General features: G+C 42.8%; 1 protein-coding gene across 1 annotated transcript; it reads right to left on the bottom strand.

Annotated features, from left to right (window-relative positions):
• Nucleotides 1–3,769: 3,769 nt before the first annotated feature.
• SNRPA1 (small nuclear ribonucleoprotein polypeptide A') lies at nucleotides 3,770–18,071 on the bottom strand. Its single transcript, XM_003281582.3, has 9 exons — nucleotides 17,892–18,071; nucleotides 15,510–15,657; nucleotides 14,366–14,444; nucleotides 10,040–10,086; nucleotides 9,294–9,396; nucleotides 8,441–8,520; nucleotides 7,953–8,028; nucleotides 7,189–7,282; nucleotides 3,770–4,042 (listed from the first exon to the last, which is right to left on the bottom strand). Exons 1-9 carry the CDS (start codon nucleotides 17,971–17,973, stop codon nucleotides 3,984–3,986), a joined length of 768 nt encoding a protein of 255 aa, XP_003281630.1. The 5' UTR covers nucleotides 17,974–18,071; the 3' UTR covers nucleotides 3,770–3,983.
• Between the last annotated feature and the right edge of the window lie 11 nt (nucleotides 18,072–18,082).

Raw genomic sequence — 18,082 nt, 5'->3', positions numbered from 1 at the left:
TCCTGCACTCTCTTCCACCACTCAAATGTAACCACCTTTATGGTGACTATAACCATCCTATTTGAAATTTGACCTTGGGTTTTTCTGGAGCATTTGAAGTGCACATACCTAGCTGTGTCTCAAAAGAAGCGTTGGGAATTGGGAATATAACTGAAAAAATAATGAATAGGTGACAACATCCGAGTGCTGCGTCACCACTGTCGCCAGGAGCAGTGTGGGGAAGGCAAACCATGACATGAAGCGTGAATGCAATCAGTGTTTCTTCAATGCAGGTTTGCCAAGAAGTTCCTCAAGGGGGACAGCTGCAGGGATTTGAGCACTGACCTCATCAAACTTTCCCAGCAGTGTGTTCAGAAAGCAATAAAGGGGACCTGGCATTCATGAGCCATAGCAAAGAAAAGCCTGAAAGCTCTTCTTCTCTGTTGGCCACCTTGAAAATGGACTCCTCAAATGAACCGAGGACTCTGAGTGTTATCCATAAAGGCTGTGAAGATAGCTTATCGACTTAATGAGGAATTTTAGGAGGGAGAATTTCCGTCTTCATGTTTGCCCTTCAGTTGTAAAAGATGATGAACCATCATCACTCTAGTTTGCTACAGAGTGATTTCTCACTTGCTCTGGCATCTTGCAGGAACATTTATGTGCTAAATTGAATGACTTCTATGGAATTACAGTTGCAATTCTCAGTCCCAGATTAGCTTTAAATCCACCTTACATCTAAATACTGATAAACTAGACAGGATGAGCAGGGTTGCCTGAACTCTTTTGTTAGGCTGTGAAAGACATGAGGTATACTGTACTGGGGTCATAGTTCATGGAAAAAAATGGTTAGGGCCCCACGTTTCTCTCAGGAAACTCATAGCAAAACAGTTTCAATCAATGCTTGGGAGCAGTTTTATTTTTATATAGTAACTTAACAGGGTGGTTTAACACAAGAGTTCCCCATCTTAACAAGGTGTCAGATGAAGACTTGAGAGCTTCAAGAACGTTGCAGTGGGCCAGCAGTGGTGGCTCTTACCTGTAATCCTATTGCACTTTAGGAGGCTGAGGCGGGAGGATCACTTGAGGCCAGGAGTTCAAGACCAGCCTGGGCAACACAGCAAGATCCCATCTCTACAAAAAAAATTGGCCAGGCACAGTGACTCATGCCTGTAATCCCAGCACATTGGGAGGCCGAGGTGCATGGATCACCTGAGGTCAGGAGTTCAAGACCAGTCTGGCTAACGTGGTGAAACCGTCTCTACTAAAAATACAAAAATTAGCCAGGTGTGGTGGTGGGCGCCTGTAATCCCAGCTACTAGGGAGGCTGAGGCAGGAGAATCACTTGAACCCGGGAGGCAGAGGTTGCAGTGAGCTAAGATTGTACCACTGCACTCCAGCCTGGGTGACAGAGCAAGACTCTGTCTAAAAAAGAAAAGAAAAAAAACCCACAAAACTTAGTTATGGCCTAAATTGCAGATTTGTTGTTGCCGGCTTTCAATCCATGTCAATGAATTAAAGTCAACATGCACAGTAAAAAAATGCCAAAATGTTGCATCTGATTAAATGAAGAGAATGTTTGCTTTATTTGCCTTGTTTAGCTACCTTATCCTGTAATGTCTGTAATCACAAAGATGGAATAAATTGTAACATTTTAGGTTCTATCATTAAAAAAAGGCAACAATCCTTTTCACTCAGGACTTCGCGATATAAAATGGAAACCAGTATTAACTCATGAAAATAATGCACATTCTAAGCATATAGAAAACCAAAGTATCCTTGTAAACTATTGTGAACTAGTGTTGTATACGTATGTACATATAATGCATATATTCCACTAAAATCTAATAGATATTAAATTATTTGAATGCATGGATGATGGCTTTTCAGTTCCTGGCACATTGATCTTATGGTCCTATTGATAGAAGTTACTCATCCTAGCCAGGAATTTGTTACCTTTGTCCTTTTAATCAGGTGTTATAACCTCACCTGGCTTCGCTGTCTACAACTGGAAAGGTATTTCAGCAAACACTTTGCTCAATGTAATTGCTCAGGTATTATTTGCAAAAAGAGGACAAAGGTGGACAGTAACCAGGGCTGCCACCTGTCACTGACTGTTGTAGGCTAAATGATTGGCCCTAATTTGTCATTCCTTCTCACAGCCATATCCTTGCTATGGCAAGGTGAAAGGAGCATATCTCCCCACCATCCTTTCACTGTGTACTTGGCGAGGTGGCTTGCTTTGGTTAACGGTAATTGGGCAGAAATAAGTGTGTCAGTTTTGGGTGTAGGTAGGCCTTAAGAAGCTCCTAGTAGCGCCTCTGCCTGGCTGCCCCGTCTGGGACGTGAGGAGCGCCTCTGCCTGGCCGCTGTGCAACCTTCCAAGTGTGAAGTGACAGCCTTCGTTGTAGAATGAATGAAGACACTGGCACTGATTATATAACACCTTGGCAGCTATCTCAAGTCGTTGATGGTGGAGGTATTGGAATTATAGAAGAAAGCAAACACACAGTTTTGACTAAAGGCGATTCTGTGACTTCTTTCTATTGGCCCTGGCAAACCAAGGTTATTCTGGATGGAAATAGCCTTGAAAAGGTGATATATATATGAATGTATCTGATTTTTTTTCCCCGTATAATTCTTACTTTGTGCATTTGATATTCAGTTGTGTTTGTAATCACAGAAAAATAAAAGCATATATTAAAAAAAAAAAAAAAAGAAGCTCCTAGTGTTTATTTCCTGTGCCTTTGCTGGGTGAGCTGGCTCATCTGAGACCTGTAGAGAAACGAAGCCACCCCAGTTAATCCAGACCTACAGTGATACGCAGAGCCAACTATAGAGTAGTGTTGTTGATTAAAACCCCTGAGTTTGGCCAGGTGCAGTGACTCACACCTGTAATCCCAGCACTTTGGGCGGCCGAGGCGGGAGGATCATGAGGTCAGGAGATCGAGACCATCCTGGCTAACACGGTGAAACCCCGTCTCTACTAAAAATACAGAAAATTATCCGGGCGTGGTGGCAGGCACCTGTAGTCCCAGCTACTCGGGAGGCTGAGGCAGGAGAATGGCGTGAACCCAGGAGGCGGAGCTTGCAGTGAGCCGAGATGGCACCACTGCACTCCAGCCTGGGCAACAGAGCAAGACTCTGTCTCAAAAAAAAAAACAAAACCCTGAGTTGTCGGGTGGATTGTTATACAGCATTATTGCAGCAAGAGCTAACTGATAAAGTGCCAAGGTTTTCACAAAAGTATATGCAACAAGATGGGATTAAGACTGTCATGGCTAAGGGAGATCAGAGAGATGGCAAACAGTAGTGTTCTTCAAATATGAATAACTTACGCCCCTTTCAACCACAAATGTTCTTGTAGACTCTCCATATGACCTTTATGTTAACTATGTACATATATAGAACTAAAGGCTGGGTATGGTGGCTCAGGCCTATACTCCCTTGGGAGGCCAAGGCGGGAGGATCACTTGAAGCCAGAGTTGGAGACCAGCCGGGGGGGGGGGGGACAAAAAACATAGCCAGGTTTGGTGGGACACACCAATCAATTTCAAAAATGGAATCATTTCAGTTGTCATATCAGAAGCTGGAGCGACAGGTAAGTCTGCATTAACAGAAAGGCTATGTGGGAGTAGAAAAGGTGGCCTCCCTGGCATGTGTCATGACATTGCAGGAGCCAGACTCTCATCCAGCCCAGGAAGGCTACCGAGAAAACGCTGCCCTCCTGCATTTCTGATTTAAACATGTCCTCAGACCTCACTGCAAATGCACCACGATGACACACAACTTGGTAGCACAGTGAGTGGAGTTTATTTTTATAATTTGTAGAAAATTGACATTTAGATTTCAAAACTTATATTACAAAATTATCAGCAGCAGTCTTAAGCATTTCAACAATGCTGACAGATTCCACTTTGCTAACACCAACAAGGCTATTATGCCATGTTGGAAAAGCAAGACTTGTTCCAAGAGGGCCTATTATTATGCACCTGCCCCACTGCTCAGGACCCGTTTGTGACCGTGTCTTCTTCCATCTCTTCTTCACCATCATCAGTGGGCCCTAAAGAAAACCACCAAAGCAAAAGTAGCATCAGTTTTAGAGAATCCATTCCCTTAGCATGTGAGTGTTCATTCTGTGGCCGCTGTTTGTTAGGCACTGAAGTAGGTACAAAAAGATCAAAAGCAGCCCCTGCCTTTGAGGAGCTTATCGTCCAGGGACAGTCTAGTCTGTCTTTGGCAGGTACTGGAAGGGATGGTCAACTTCAAAGGAAAAGGGTCACAAAGGTTTCAGAATTGCTGCCTTCCAGTGTAGTTGATAATAATTCATTTTTGGTGAAGGTAAAGCCTATGCTCGTGCTTTTCCTGGCACTACCATAGGCAAAGAAAGCGGAAATACTCAAAAACATTTGGGCACCTACTGGCAACAGTTCAATGACTTTATTGTCTCTAAATTAGGGAAATATGGCAACAACTACCAAAAAATGTTACATTTGTTTAACAATTTATGGCAGATATTTTGCTCAAGGTATTCCAGGGGAAAAAAAAAGTTGTAACTCCTTCAATTGTTTGGGAAACAATTGTAATTGTTGACTTAATGTCTGACTTAACATCAGTCAGCTGAATTATTGTATTGGTTTCATCATTCCATCCGTTGCAATATGGTGTTTTGATTGACGGGCATGAAGAAAATCTGGCCATACAGGCATATAGTTGGAAAAAGTAAGATTTTAATAGCCTGTGCAGATAATGATGGATGCTGTTTTTAGATACTATGCTAAAACTTGACAAATGGTAGCTTCCTCAAGGTTAGATGGCAGTGTAAAAGTCTGAAACCTTATCAATGAACTTTTCATACTCTTACTTGGTTTACCTTGTACTTTGAACAAATCTTTTACCTGTACATGATTTTGTATCATTTGGAAAACTGTGGTTCACCGACTTTTGCAGATCTTCCAAACGTTGAGCCATGTAATTACACAACATCAAAAATGTCACACCCATTAATTCGCATGCACATAACATTACTATTGAGTTCCCCAGAAAAGTCTTAAAGTACTGGGAAGCTGGCAGGTTACGGCAGTGGATACAAGTTTTCTAAATTTTAATTTTTGCTTCAAACCTTGAATTTTCAATTGTTTTCCCTGAAGTGACAGGCTCACTTCATCATGTTTGAGAAGACAGGTAGCTGCCTCTCAACTGAAACAACTGCACCAGTGCATGGAGATAACCACCTAACTCAAGAATGCAGACATGTGCACCCCCTTTCTGTCACCCAGAATATCAAAGAGACGTGTGCTCGAGGAGTGATATTTAATTATCTTTACTGCTGCATCCAGGACACTCTTAAGTGAAACTGGTATGCACTCTACCGGGAGTGCAGAGCAGGGAAGAACATAACAACTATTATTTAGGCTGCTACCTTGACTCCTACTGAGGCGCCCGCAGTTCTACCCACTATTGCTCCATCAGTGCAAATGTTCATACAAAACCAAGTAACACCTCGGTGTTATTAGAGAAAAACAGTCTTCGGCCAGGCACAGTGGCTCAGGCCTGTAATCCTAGCACTTTGGGAGGCCAAGGCGGGTGGATCACGAGGTCAGGAGATCGAGTCCATTCTGGCTAACATGTGTTTTTAGTAGAAACCCTGTCTCTACTAAAAAAATACAAAGAATTAGTCAAGCGTGGTGGCGGGCGCCTGTAGTCCCAGCTACTCGGGAGGCTGGGGCAGAAGAATGGTGTGAACTCAGGAGGTGGAGCTTGCAGTGAGGTGAGATTGCGCCGCTGCACTCCAGCCTGGGTGACAGAGCAAGACTCCGTCTCAAAACAACAACAACAAAGCCAGTCTTCACCCTACAGACTCCCAGAGGCCCACAAACCATACAGAATTACTGGTGTTAAAAAATTTCTTCTTGGCCGGGCGCGGGGCTCACGCCTGTAATCCCAGCACTTTGGGAGGACGAGGCAGGCGGATCACGGGGTCAAGAGATCGAGACCATCCTGGCCAACATGGTGAAACCCTGTCTCTACTAAAAATTAATTATCCGAGCACGGTAGCAAGCGCCTGTAATCCCAGCTACTTGGGAGGCTGAGGCAGGAGAATCACTTGAACCTGGGAGGCGGAGGTTGGCGTGAGCCAAGATCGCGCCACTGTACTCCAGCCTGGGCAAAAAGAGCGAAACTCCGTCTCAAAAAGAAAAAAAAAATGTCTTTTTCATTTTTAGCTTCCAGCTCAAACATTATTTCCCTAGGAAACTTCCCCAAGATGGCAGTCTAAATGGCAGTCCCCAGTTACAATCATATCAAAACTTGTATTTCAGTATTTTTATTTTATATCCCTAGTGCCCCACATGCTGCCTAGCATAAAGTAGGCATTCAAATGTTAGAACAGTTACCACTTATCAAAAACTCGCTAATGTTGAGCCTTGTGCTAAGTTCAGTCTCAGCCTCTCGGCAACCTTTTGAGGTTTGGTACTATTATTATCTCAGACTTAAAGACGAGGAAAGACTTGAAGAAACTCGTCCAAAGGCAGAGCTGGTGAAGCTAAGATTTGGGCCTCGGACTGCTTGGCTCTAGAGCCTGTGTTCCTAGCTACTGAGCTATTATGCACACACACAAATATATATAGGGAAAAGTCCACATGGCTCTCTCTAGTGTTCAGTTCACTCCATGGCTGAAGTAATGCTAGCTTCAACTTTTACATAAAACCCCCCACAGTGCTGTGACTTAACTTTCTTCATGAAATACTTTTTTTTTTTTTTGAGCTGCAGTTTCGCTCGTTGCCCAGGCTGGAGTGCAATGGTGCGATCTCGGCTCACCACAACCTCCACCTCCCGGGTTCAAGCTATTCTCCTGCCTCAGCCTCCCGAGTAGTTGGGATTACAGGCATGCACCACCATCCCCGGCTAATTTTATATTTTTAGTAGAGATGGGGTTTCTCCATGTTGGTCAGGCTGGTCTCGAACTCCTGACCTCAGGTGATCCGCCTGCCTCAGCCTCCGAAAGTGCTGGGATTACAGGCGTGAGCCACTGCACCCAGCCCATCAAATACTTTATCTTCAAAGAGCATTTAAAGAGATTTCATATATTAGATTTGATGTAAGGAGGCACTATTCTGGCATTCCGGAGACACGGCATCTAAATGGTTATGAGAGTTACACTTTGAGTGTAACATTAATTTGAACATACAAAGAACACCATTTGCTCACCTGATCTGCGTTCTCTGCCAGGGATCTGACCAGACTGCAGCAACCCCTTCAGCCTCTCCACTTCAGCCAGAGTTGAAGCATTTGCTATAGCATTCTGGAGGACAGAGGGCAATGGAGATGGATGATTAACTTCAACCAAGTATCAGCTACCCAGAAAACTAAGTATCAATCACCTACAGAAATTCACAGCAACTTCTCCATCTGGAATATTAAACACTTTGGTGTTGGGGGAAGAATGTTATTGGCCCACAAGAATAAAACTAGAAGCCAAACCACAAATTTCTAAAATTGGTGAAGAGATGCAGGCCTTCTTATAAAGTAAATAATCACTCCACATGTTCTAAAATTGTAGCTAAGTGAAGTAACTATTTGGAATTATGTTACTGAATAATTTAAGGAGGCAATATTATAAAACTAGGGTCCCTAGTGATCAGTCAAAAGGATTTGCCAGACAGCAAATATTTGAAAGTAAAAATTAAGGCAAACACTGAGACAGCATACCAAGGTAAGTAACTGTTCAAAGTGATAAATGCACCCTGGAAAATGAGAAAGACAAAGCTGCCTCCACATTAATTAGCTTGTGTAATTTCAAGTCCGATCAAATAATAACTTTATGCTAGTTTTTCCTTAAACAGAAATATTGCTGTATGCTAATAACTGTGGGAAAATGAAATTTGCCATGTTCAGAACATGTTTATTATCCAGCTTTGTGTTCTGAACCCATCTTAGCTCGTTCCAGTCCAAGAATCCTAACACATGATTACCTTGATTGCTTCTACATCCCCTGGAGATGGCCCACCTTTCTTTTTGTCAGTTGGCAAACCAGCACCTGGATTAAAACTTAAGAGGGGGAAGAACATAACTGTTAAACCTAGACCAACAGAAGTTGCTTCTCTTTTACTTTCAAAAGCTTTTGAAAGTAATTCAACCAGTGTAGTATCTTATCTTTGTTAACAAACTGATACAAGAACTCTCTCCTTCAGAAACACCATCCAGTTCATCTTCCTATATAGAAAATAGGAGGTACATGGTATCACATGAAGACGGACTACTGAAATATTTGCTCTGCTAAGCTGGTAGAAATTTCTTGTGATGTATGGACCACTGATGTACATGGACTATAAGCACTCAAATTTAATACCACATTAAGATGTCAGAGTTTTTGGTTAATTTTGCAGGAGACAAACTGCCAGACAGATCAGATCATGTTTCTGAAGGTGAAGTAGAGTTAAGTTGGATGTCCGTGTCTTACGTTTTGCTTCTCCTGGCAATATCCTTTGCAAGCTGTGCACCCCGTTTGCCCTTGAACATTTTCTCTGCTTCCTGACGCTCCTACAGCGACACCACACACAGAGTTAATGGAAATAGGAATACCACGTGCATTTAGATGCATTCCTCAGAAGACATGGAAGCCAACTCTCCTACAATACTCCGGGCTGGTGAAAATACCAAAAAGCAATTTCAAATTAAGAGAAGACACAGTGGTCTTCTTTCTTTGGTAAAGCTCCCTGAAGAAAGTTCACCCTCCTAGTTCCAAGGAGGGGATCCCAGGGAACTAAGAAGGCAATAAATGAATAATAAAATAATGAATTCCTAATAAAGGGAAAAATCATTCTAACAAACAGAGCTGCACAAAAGTGGGTTACATTAAGTTCTCCACTGGGAATGTATCTAAGCAAACAATCCACTGCTAAGAATGTTCACCGTGTCCCAGCTACTAGGAGAGGCTGAGGCAGGAGAACGGCGTGAACCCGGGAGGCGGAGCTTGCAGTGAGCCGAGATTGCGCCACTGCACTCCAGGCTGGGCGACAGAGCGAGACTCCGTCTCAAAAAAAAAAAAAAAAAAAAAAAAAAGAATGTTCACCGTGGCCTCAACATTTTGCAAACTTTGGAATAGCCAGCATTACATAAAAGAGCTTCAACTTAAAAGTTCTATCATAAACTCTGCTATTAGAAAAAAATTTGATGTAACATTTTCCCTCCCACTTTTATTACAAACTAATGGTAAAATTTACTCATTTAGACTATTTTAATAATCAGTAATAAAAATATAAAGAAAAACACACAACTCTATAATGACTCATAAGCAACAGATTACTACTTACTTTTAGTTTCACTTTCTGGAAATCCAGTACTCTGACTTGCGGAACTTTATAAATCACATACAATCTGTAATGCTTCTTATTGGTTACCGGATTTCTTAGGATACTACAAGAAAAGGAATAACACAATGGCAAACTTGTTCATGGCACAGCACTCAAGAGGTCTGTTTGAATAGTCTAAGGAACCTATAAATCAAGGGAACATTCACATTCTTCACATTTCAACATTGTAACAATTTAACATTAAGGAAATATATTCAATCTTTCTTTGTAAAAGGCACTTTTTTTTAAAATTATACTTTCAGTTCTAGGATACATGTGCACAACTTGCAGATTTGTTACATACGTATACATGTGCCATGTTGGTGTGCTGCACCCATTAACTTGTCATTTACATTAGGTATATCTCCTAATGCTGTCCCTCCCCCCTCCCCCCACCCCACAACAGGCCCCGGTGTGTGATATCCCCCTTCCTGTGTCCAAGTGTTCTCATTGTTCAATTCTCGCCTATGTGTGAGAACATGCGGTGTTTTTTGTCCTTGCAATAGTATGCTGAGAATGATGGTTTCCAGCTTCATCCATGTCCCTACAAAGGACATGAACTCATCCTTTTCTATGGCTGCATAGTATTCCATGGTGCGTATGTGCCACATTTCTTAATTAACTGATTACATTAAGGTCAAGGCTGGTAAAAGTCATGTTATTTCAAAGGGCTTCATTCATTTTGTCACAATATGTAATTCCCATACCTTAGGTAAGTCAGCGATTTCAGAGATGCCAGAGGGTCCAGATCACCCTGCAAAGTAATGGCCACAGGTAATAACACGAATACCACATGCTATTTTGAGATTCTGAAATGGAGAGTGCTTTTGGAGCAAGTTGTCTTTCAATTATTTACTTAATTTTTACTCTCTAGCACCAAGCCCAATACTAGCACATCACAAATGTTTAAATAATTTCTACTGGTGAATACATTTGAGCTTCTTAAACTTAAAATCTTGGCATTAACAGCTTCTGTCTCAATAGCAGGAGATAAAAAATTGCTTTCCTACAGGAATCTCAAAGTGGCTGCTGAGCAATGATTTGGAAAAGAAAACAATGGCAAAGCCGATAGGACTCTGGAGCAACCTATTCACACTGGGAACTGCAAACAAGAATCTTGGTGTAAGGTGGGCTTTCCTGCTAGCGCCAGCTTCAGTGTCTAAGAACAACAAATGCACACTGTCTTTTGAAAGAAGGTACATTTATCCTAGCTGCCCCTGCGAATCTCTTTAAATAAAATTTGCAAGGACAAGGAACAGTATAGTTTAAAAATGATTGAATTAATGGAAAGAAGGCAGGGTGTTTTTTTTTTTTTTTTTTTTTTTTTGAGATGGAGTCTCACATTGTTGCCCAGGCTGGAGTGCAGTGGCACGATCTCGGCTCACTGCAAGCTCCGCCTCCCGGGTTCACACCAATCTCCTACCTCAGCCTCTCGAGTAGCTGGGACTACAGGTGCCCGCCACCACACCTGGCTAATTTTTTTTTTGTATTTTTAGTAGAGACGGGGTTTCACCGTATTAGCCAGGATGGTCTCGATCTCCTGACCTCGTGATCTGCCCACCTTGGCCTCCCAAAGAGCTGGGATTATAGGCGTGAGCCACCGCGCCCGGTTGGCAGGGTGATTTTTTAATCTTCTCCAATTGTTCCATAAAACATACTGCAATAAGGATAGCAAAAAACCAAAAATCTATGGTCAACAGCTACAACTAAGCTAGACAGCAAGACATTCTCCAACAACTCTAAAATAGGAACGAGTAGAGACAACCCATTTTGAGAGCAACAAGGCTTGCAGGGTGACGGCCTTTGTATAGGAAGAAGCAGAGGGGAGGCGAGGAGCCATCTGACAAACTGGAGAACGCCAGTGACAGAAAAGCAGGCCCAAGACCAGCATGTTCCAATAATGACTACAGGGGTCTGTGATGAGGGCTGCAGGGGCAAGAGCAATTTGGGCCCTCACTCTTAACAGATATCATGTCCCAGCACGGCCCTGCCCTGAAGAGAAACTGCTGGAACAGATGCAAATTGGGTAGATGGTGGAGAAGGGGTGTGTGTGCGCAAGAGGCACAATGAGAAAAAAAGTACAGATAAAAACAGGGAGAGCAGAGCCAGAAATTCTCAAAAAGCAAGCTGCCATCTTCAAATATGTCACAAAAACCACCAGAGGGAGCTCTAGAGCTTGATACGGTTTTACCCCCACTGAAGATGATCCAAAAAGGAATAAAGAACAAAGTGGTAACATTTGTTACATACACAGTGTAAAACATAATGGTGATGTAGTGATGGGTTTCAAAAAAGAATAAATATGTAACAAGCTGAAGAGTGCTGAAATGTTGAAGGTCACTGTACTGTATTGTTTAGGAGGATAAAGGTGTCAAAGTTTAAAATTAAATGTTGAAGGTCATGGTATAGTGACCTTAACATTTAATTTTAAACTTTTATAAATAGGTGTGTTTTAATTCCTAGGATGCTAACTCAAGACTGAAAGAGAGTAAGTAATTTCTAAACCATTAGAAGGAAAAATGCAATGACAGAAGGAGAGCATGTACACTAAAGGAGAGAAAAAGGATTGAAGAATTGGTGGGACAAACAAAGCCCCAGAACAGAGAGAAGACCAGCTGGAACACACTAGTAATTACAATAAACGTAAACAGACTAAATATAAATAATTCACTTAAAAGAGCTTTCAGACTAGATTGTAAAAAATTCCAACCAGAGCCGGGCGCGGTGGCTCACGCCTATAATCCCAGCACTTTGGGAGGCTGAGGCGGGTGGATCACAAGGTCGGGAGTTCAAGACCAGCCTGACCAACACGGTGAAACTCCGTCTCTACTAAAAAAAAAAATACAAAAATTAGCCAGATGTGATAGCGCCCACCTGTAATCCCAGCTACTTGGCAGGCTGAGGCAGCAGGAGAATCACTTGAACCCGGGAGGCAGAGGTTGCAGTGAGCCGAGATCTCGCCACTGCGCTCCAGCCACTCCGCCTCAAAAAAAAAAAAAAAAACAAGAAAAAGAAAAAAAAATTCCAACCATACAGTTTTCAAGAGATAAATCTAAAACACAAGAGGTACAGAAAACCTGAAAGTAAATTTTGGATGGAAAAAGATTTATCATGCATATAACCAACCAAAACAAAGATTGCTTTGAGGTAAAAGAAACTTCAAGGTAAACAGCATTAATAGAGATCGAAGGTCACAACATAATAAAAAGGTTCCGTTCACCAGAAAGATATGAATAATTTAAAATTTGTATGTATCAAATAAGGCAACTTCAAAATACACAAAACTAAAATCGACAGAACTTCAGGGACAGTCAAATCCACTACCATGCTGTGAGATTCTAACACACCTCTCTCAGTAACTGATAAGCCCAACAGTCTTCATTTTTGCAAAGAGCTTTAATAAAATACAACTATAATTTCTCTAACAGCACCTATCATGAGACACATTGCCTATAAATATGTATTTCGGGTTGAATACTTCACACACTTCAGAAGGGACATGGCCATGGACCAGGGCCTTCTGATGTTTGTAGTCAAGCATCTCCTTGAGAATCTGAAGGATGCTATGGACCTTGTCCACAAGGAAAGGAACACAGTTCATTCTCAACAATCAGGAAAATACGGGAGGAAGGTTAGGTCACAAAATTAAGTTATACGATTTTTTTTCTTTTTTTTTTGAGATGAGGTCTTGCACTATCGCCCAAACTGGAGTACAGAGGCATGATCATGTCTCACTGCAGCCTCGATTGATGGCTAGGGCTCAAGCGATCCTCCCACTTCAGCCTCTGGAATACCTGGGACCACAGATGCACGCTACCACATCTGGCCTTTTTTTTTTTTAGAGACGGAGTCTTGTTCTTTGCCCAGGCTGGAGTACAGTGGCACGATCTCGGCTCATTGCAACCTCTGCCTCCTGGGTTCAAGCAATTCTCCTGTCTCAGCCTCCCAAAACGCTGGGATTACAGGCACCCACCACCATGCCTGGCTAATTTTTGTATTTTTAGTAGAGATGGGGTTTCACCATATTGCCCAGGCTGGTCTTGAACTCCTGACCTCGTGATCCGCCCGCCTCGGCCTCCCAAAGTGCTGGGATTATAGGTATGAGCCACTGCACCCAGCCTTTTTTTAAAAAAATTACTTATAGAGAGAGACGAGGTCTATGTTGCCCAGGCTGGTCCAGAACTCCTGGGCTCAAGTGATCCTCCCACCTTGGCCTCCCAAAGTGCTTGGATTACAGGCATGAGCTACGGCACCTGGCCTACAATGTAAATTTAACAATCCGGTGTTTAAGTGAAGAATTTAGGTTACAAAACAATATACAGGATCTCAATTATGTTAAAAATTGGATACACAGAGCAGAAACTTAAAAAGCATAAAAACAGTTCCAAGTGGATTGTTCACCTCACCTGAAGAGTAAAACAAGGTTTCTAGACTAGAACTGTTCAGCAAGATTTAATGCAGGTCAGATATGTAATCTAAAATTTTCTAGTAGCCATGTTAAAATAAACAGGTGAAACTAATTTCAATAATATGCCATTTAACCTATTATCCAAAACGTTATCATTTCAACATCGATATAAAAAAATTACTGAGTTTACTCTTTTTTTGCACTTAATTCTTTGAATTTTATAGTTCTAGCACATCTCAATTATGAGTAGCCACCTGTAGTTACTGGTACTATATTGAACACTGCAATTCTAGAAAACAACATAGGAGTTTATAACCCTGGAATAGGGGAAATTTAAACATCAAAAGGGCTACAATAAAGAAAAAGATTGATACATTTGACTGCACCTAAATTAGGAACTTCTCTAACAAGACATCCTAAGTCAAAAGGCAAGTAAGAGTAGGAAAATATTTGTAGTATACAGCTGCAGAACCCAAAAGGCCCAGATCCTGAATTAAGAAAAAGACAAGAGGATACTGAGATCATTTTCTATGAGATTTTCTAGATTTTGTAAATTTTCTGTAGGAAGCACATAGTACCTTTATAACCCCACCCACCAAATACATTTTCCTTCTGTGCAACTTACCAGTTCCACGAGACTATTATTGGTGAGAATGAGTTCTGTCAGACACGGCAGAGCCTGATCAAGTCCCTCACCTATACGGCTAAGATAAAAATAGAGTCTTAGTAAAAGTGAAAATTAAATAAGCTAACAATTTTATCTACCTCCTTGCTCAGAGGATCTCAGAGAGACACTTACAGATCCGTCTTCCAACACCCTGACAAAGAGGAAACAAAGCAAAAAGAAGAACCCACTTCTGAGGCCACAGGGTCAGCAACAGAAGTGGGATTTTAGACACTGCCTGGAGCTAATTCTACTGTCATACCATCTAGTGGAACCTGAGAAAAGGTGCAACTCCTGGATGGCACAAACTACTTAACTCACTTCATGATTTTTTGTGCAGGCAGCACAGAAATACAAATAATTCTGGATTCCCAGCTCAGGTACAAGACACAACAACTATACTATAGGGGAATGGTAACCTATGAGAAATATTTCTATCAGAAGGAAATCCCGCTCACCACCCAGTACTTTTAAAGACATTATCTATACACCAAGTGCTTTTTTTTTCCAATAAAGTTTACACAGAGCTGATGAAGGCAGGGTCAAAAAAGATCTCAATTTCAATAAGTAACAGTCTAGAAATTAGTTGCCGTTAAAAAAAAATAGCAGAGACGCTCAGTCAAAAGTACAGTTGTTACCTTTATATATCCTTTTACTATGACCCCTTTAATAATCGTTTTAGAAGCCAAAATGTATACAAAGCAACATGTTTTTAATTAGAAACTTACCATGAAAATAAAAATACATGATTTCTGAACAGCACAAGTTTAAGACTAGACTAATGCCAGGTCCATCTCCGGATCTCTATAGGAAAGTGAAAGACTAGACTAAGCAGGTATCTCTGGATCTATAGGAAAGTGAAAGACTAGACTAAAGCCAGGTTCATCTCTGGATCTCTATAGGAAAGTGAAGTTCATTTCTCATTTTAAGAAAAAACATGTATTGAATGTGGCTTCCATTACGGAAAAAATATTTTTAAAAAATATATTAAAAAAAGAAAAAGAAACATGTAGGTTTAACCGGTAGCACGTGCTACAACCTCTTCAGGGAACACTGCAACATTTACCCTAAGGGGAAAAAATTACTTTCCCCTATGGACACTTACCATATTCTGTTGTTGTTCACTAACAATGTTTTCAGTCTTCTCAACAAAGGAAAACCATCCAGCTTCCTGATCTCATTGTCAGAAAAATCAATAGCATCAAACTGGTCTAACGTAGCACCTAGATTTTCAATGACGGGAATTTTATACCCTACAAAATGGAGGAAAAAAACACACAAGAGGTATTAATATAACTAAATAGCTGCCCCTTAAAGCATTAGCAGTATTTCATAGTATCTGACTCCAGGCTTTGATTTATTTAGGAAGTATTACCTAGCACCTATGTCATGTCACGCATGACTTGCCGCTGTTTAAGATACTAGAGAGAAAACGCTGAACGAGTCTCAAGTCCCCAGTGCCATGAAGCTTACAATCTGATAACAACAAGGACAAGGACAATTAATAATGGGTGATATAGGTAGCTGGTATTTATAAGAACATTTACAGGGTGCCTCACACTGTTCTAAGTCGTTTGGGCTAGTTAAGTGGAATCGGCGCAACAGGAATTTACGCTTTGAGCTGCTTAGTCTCAGTGCCCAAACAGCGTTCAAACATTGTGACAACAGTTCTCCACTCTTGCATCTCCACAGGCCAGATTCTTAGAACCCATCAGAACAGCCTCAACATATCACGACAGTTCTCCCTCCCCTCCCCCAGCTCTAATTCAGAATTGAAGATCAATGGTTTACATACAGTAATAAATCTGTGAACACTCAAATGTTAATTTATCTAATTTGGGCATAATTATTGTGTTAGGCACTATAAGAAATATTCCGAAGAAGCAAGGTCTACTAAAAAAAGAACTTACCCAAAGTTAAAGGACACAATTCAGAGCTGTACTACCCGTACTGCATCAAAATACGTATTCTCAACACTGCACGTACTCCATAGAGAAATGGCAGAGATCATCAAAAGTGGTGAGTTGGGCCGGGTGCAGTGGCTCAAGCCTGTAGTCCCAGCACTTCAGGAGACCAAGGCGGGCTGATCACCTGAGGTCGGGAGTTCGAGACCAGCCTGACCAACATGGGGAAACCATGTCTTTACGAAAAATACAAAAAATTAGCCGGGCGTGGTGGCGCATGACTGTAATCCCAGCTACTCGGGAGGTTGGGGCAGGAGAATCGCTTGAACCCAGGAGGCGGAGGTTGCAGTGAGCCGACATTGCGCCACTGCACTCCAGCCTGGGCAACAAGAGCGAAACTCCGTCTCAAAAAAAAAAAAAAAAAAAAAAAAAAAAAAAAAAAAAAAAGTGATGAGTTGCTCTTGAACTGAACCTTTCTCTAAGAAACTTAATTTCAACAAAATAAAAATACTGGAGGCCGGGCGCGGTGGTTCACGTCTGTAATCCCAGCACTCTGGGAGGCCAGCGGAGGAGGATCACCCAGGCGCGGTGGCTCACGCCTGTAATCCCAACTACTTGGGAAGCTTGAGGCACAGGATCACTTGAACCGGGGAGGCGGAGGTTGCAGTGAGCCGGGATCACGCCACTGCACTCCAGCCGGGGCGAAAGAGCGAGACTCCATCTCAACACAAGGCAACACAAAACACTGGGATTTCCCAAAGGGCAGCAAGAAATCTAAGCAGATCCCGCAGCGATGCTGCTCCCAGGCCATAGGTTCCCGTGGGAACAAATCTCAGGCTACGACAGCACGGTCTTATCCTCAGAGAAGCTGCTCTATCACGTCCTCTTTAAAGCCGCCTCCTGAAATGCCAACTAGCTAGCTGCCCTCCCAATATCTTACCAAGTCTTGCTAAAGTTGAAATAGTACAGGCATCTGAATAATGGCGAGCGCTTCCACAACTTACGCACAGCACCCGGCAGTGCAAGCCTGGCTGACACAGTTCAATTTTTAAAACGTCTTCATATAGGGGAAACGCCAGAGAATTAAAGCTACTAAGTAGAAAATACCGGAGGAAACGATCGCGTTGTTCGGGGACTTCGTTTCCTCCCTCAAATTAGGAATAATGAACACATATCCTATCTACGCTCAAAATATCATCTGGCGGCAAGTATTAGGAACCCATCACTCGCCCTGCACTGGCGTCACAACCATGACTGCGCCGCTCTTCCGGGCCCCCAAACAGAGCCAGCTGCGGAACACCCAGGCAAGGCCTAACGGGGCCCCACGAGTCTGCACCAGGAAGTGATGAAGTCACCCGGGCCTGTCGAGGCGCGGCGGTAACAGAAGCCTCCCAACAGCTTAACGGGATGCTCATTTGGCAACAACGGCAAGAATCAGGCCCGGCGTTCCCTGCGCAGCCCGGTCGGAGCCCAGACAACCGGCCCGCGGGCCAAGCTCCGGCCTTCGGTGCACGCGGCAAAGCGCGGAGAACAAGGCGGCTCGGTGCCGCCTGGGGACTGGCCGCCCACGCCCCCGGACTCACCCCGGAGGTCCAGCTCCCGGTCCCGCACCGCGTTGGTGTACTGCGCCGCCTGCTCGATCAGCTCCGCCGTCAGCTTGACCATCCTGCAGCCTCCCGTTTCCCCGCTCGGTGGAAAGCCCGTAGCCTCCCGCCAGCGAGACGTCCCAGCGTGCCCCGCGCCCCGACGCCAGGCAGCACCAATCGCAGCCGCC

This window comes from Nomascus leucogenys, chromosome 6 (genome assembly GCF_006542625.1).
Source record: "Nomascus leucogenys isolate Asia chromosome 6, Asia_NLE_v1, whole genome shotgun sequence".
Lineage (NCBI taxonomy): Eukaryota > Metazoa > Chordata > Mammalia > Primates > Hylobatidae > Nomascus > Nomascus leucogenys.
The sequence above is the reverse complement of the archived record's forward strand: the minus strand, read 5'-3'. Positions and strand labels throughout refer to the sequence as shown.

Excerpts from the sequence above, each read along its gene's own strand:
- SNRPA1 (XM_003281582.3), bottom strand. The coding sequence starts at position 17,973 with ATGGTCAAGCTGACGGCGGAGCTGATCGAGCAGGCGGCGCAGTACACC. Across the intron at positions 15,658-17,891 it reads CCGGGAGCTGGACCTCCGGG|GGTATAAAATTCCCGTCATT; the intron begins GTGAGTCCGGGG and ends TCCATTTTGTAG. Across the intron at positions 4,043-7,188 it reads TGGCAGAGAACGCAGATCAG|GGCCCACTGATGATGGTGAA; the intron begins GTGAGCAAATGG and ends GGTTTTCTTTAG.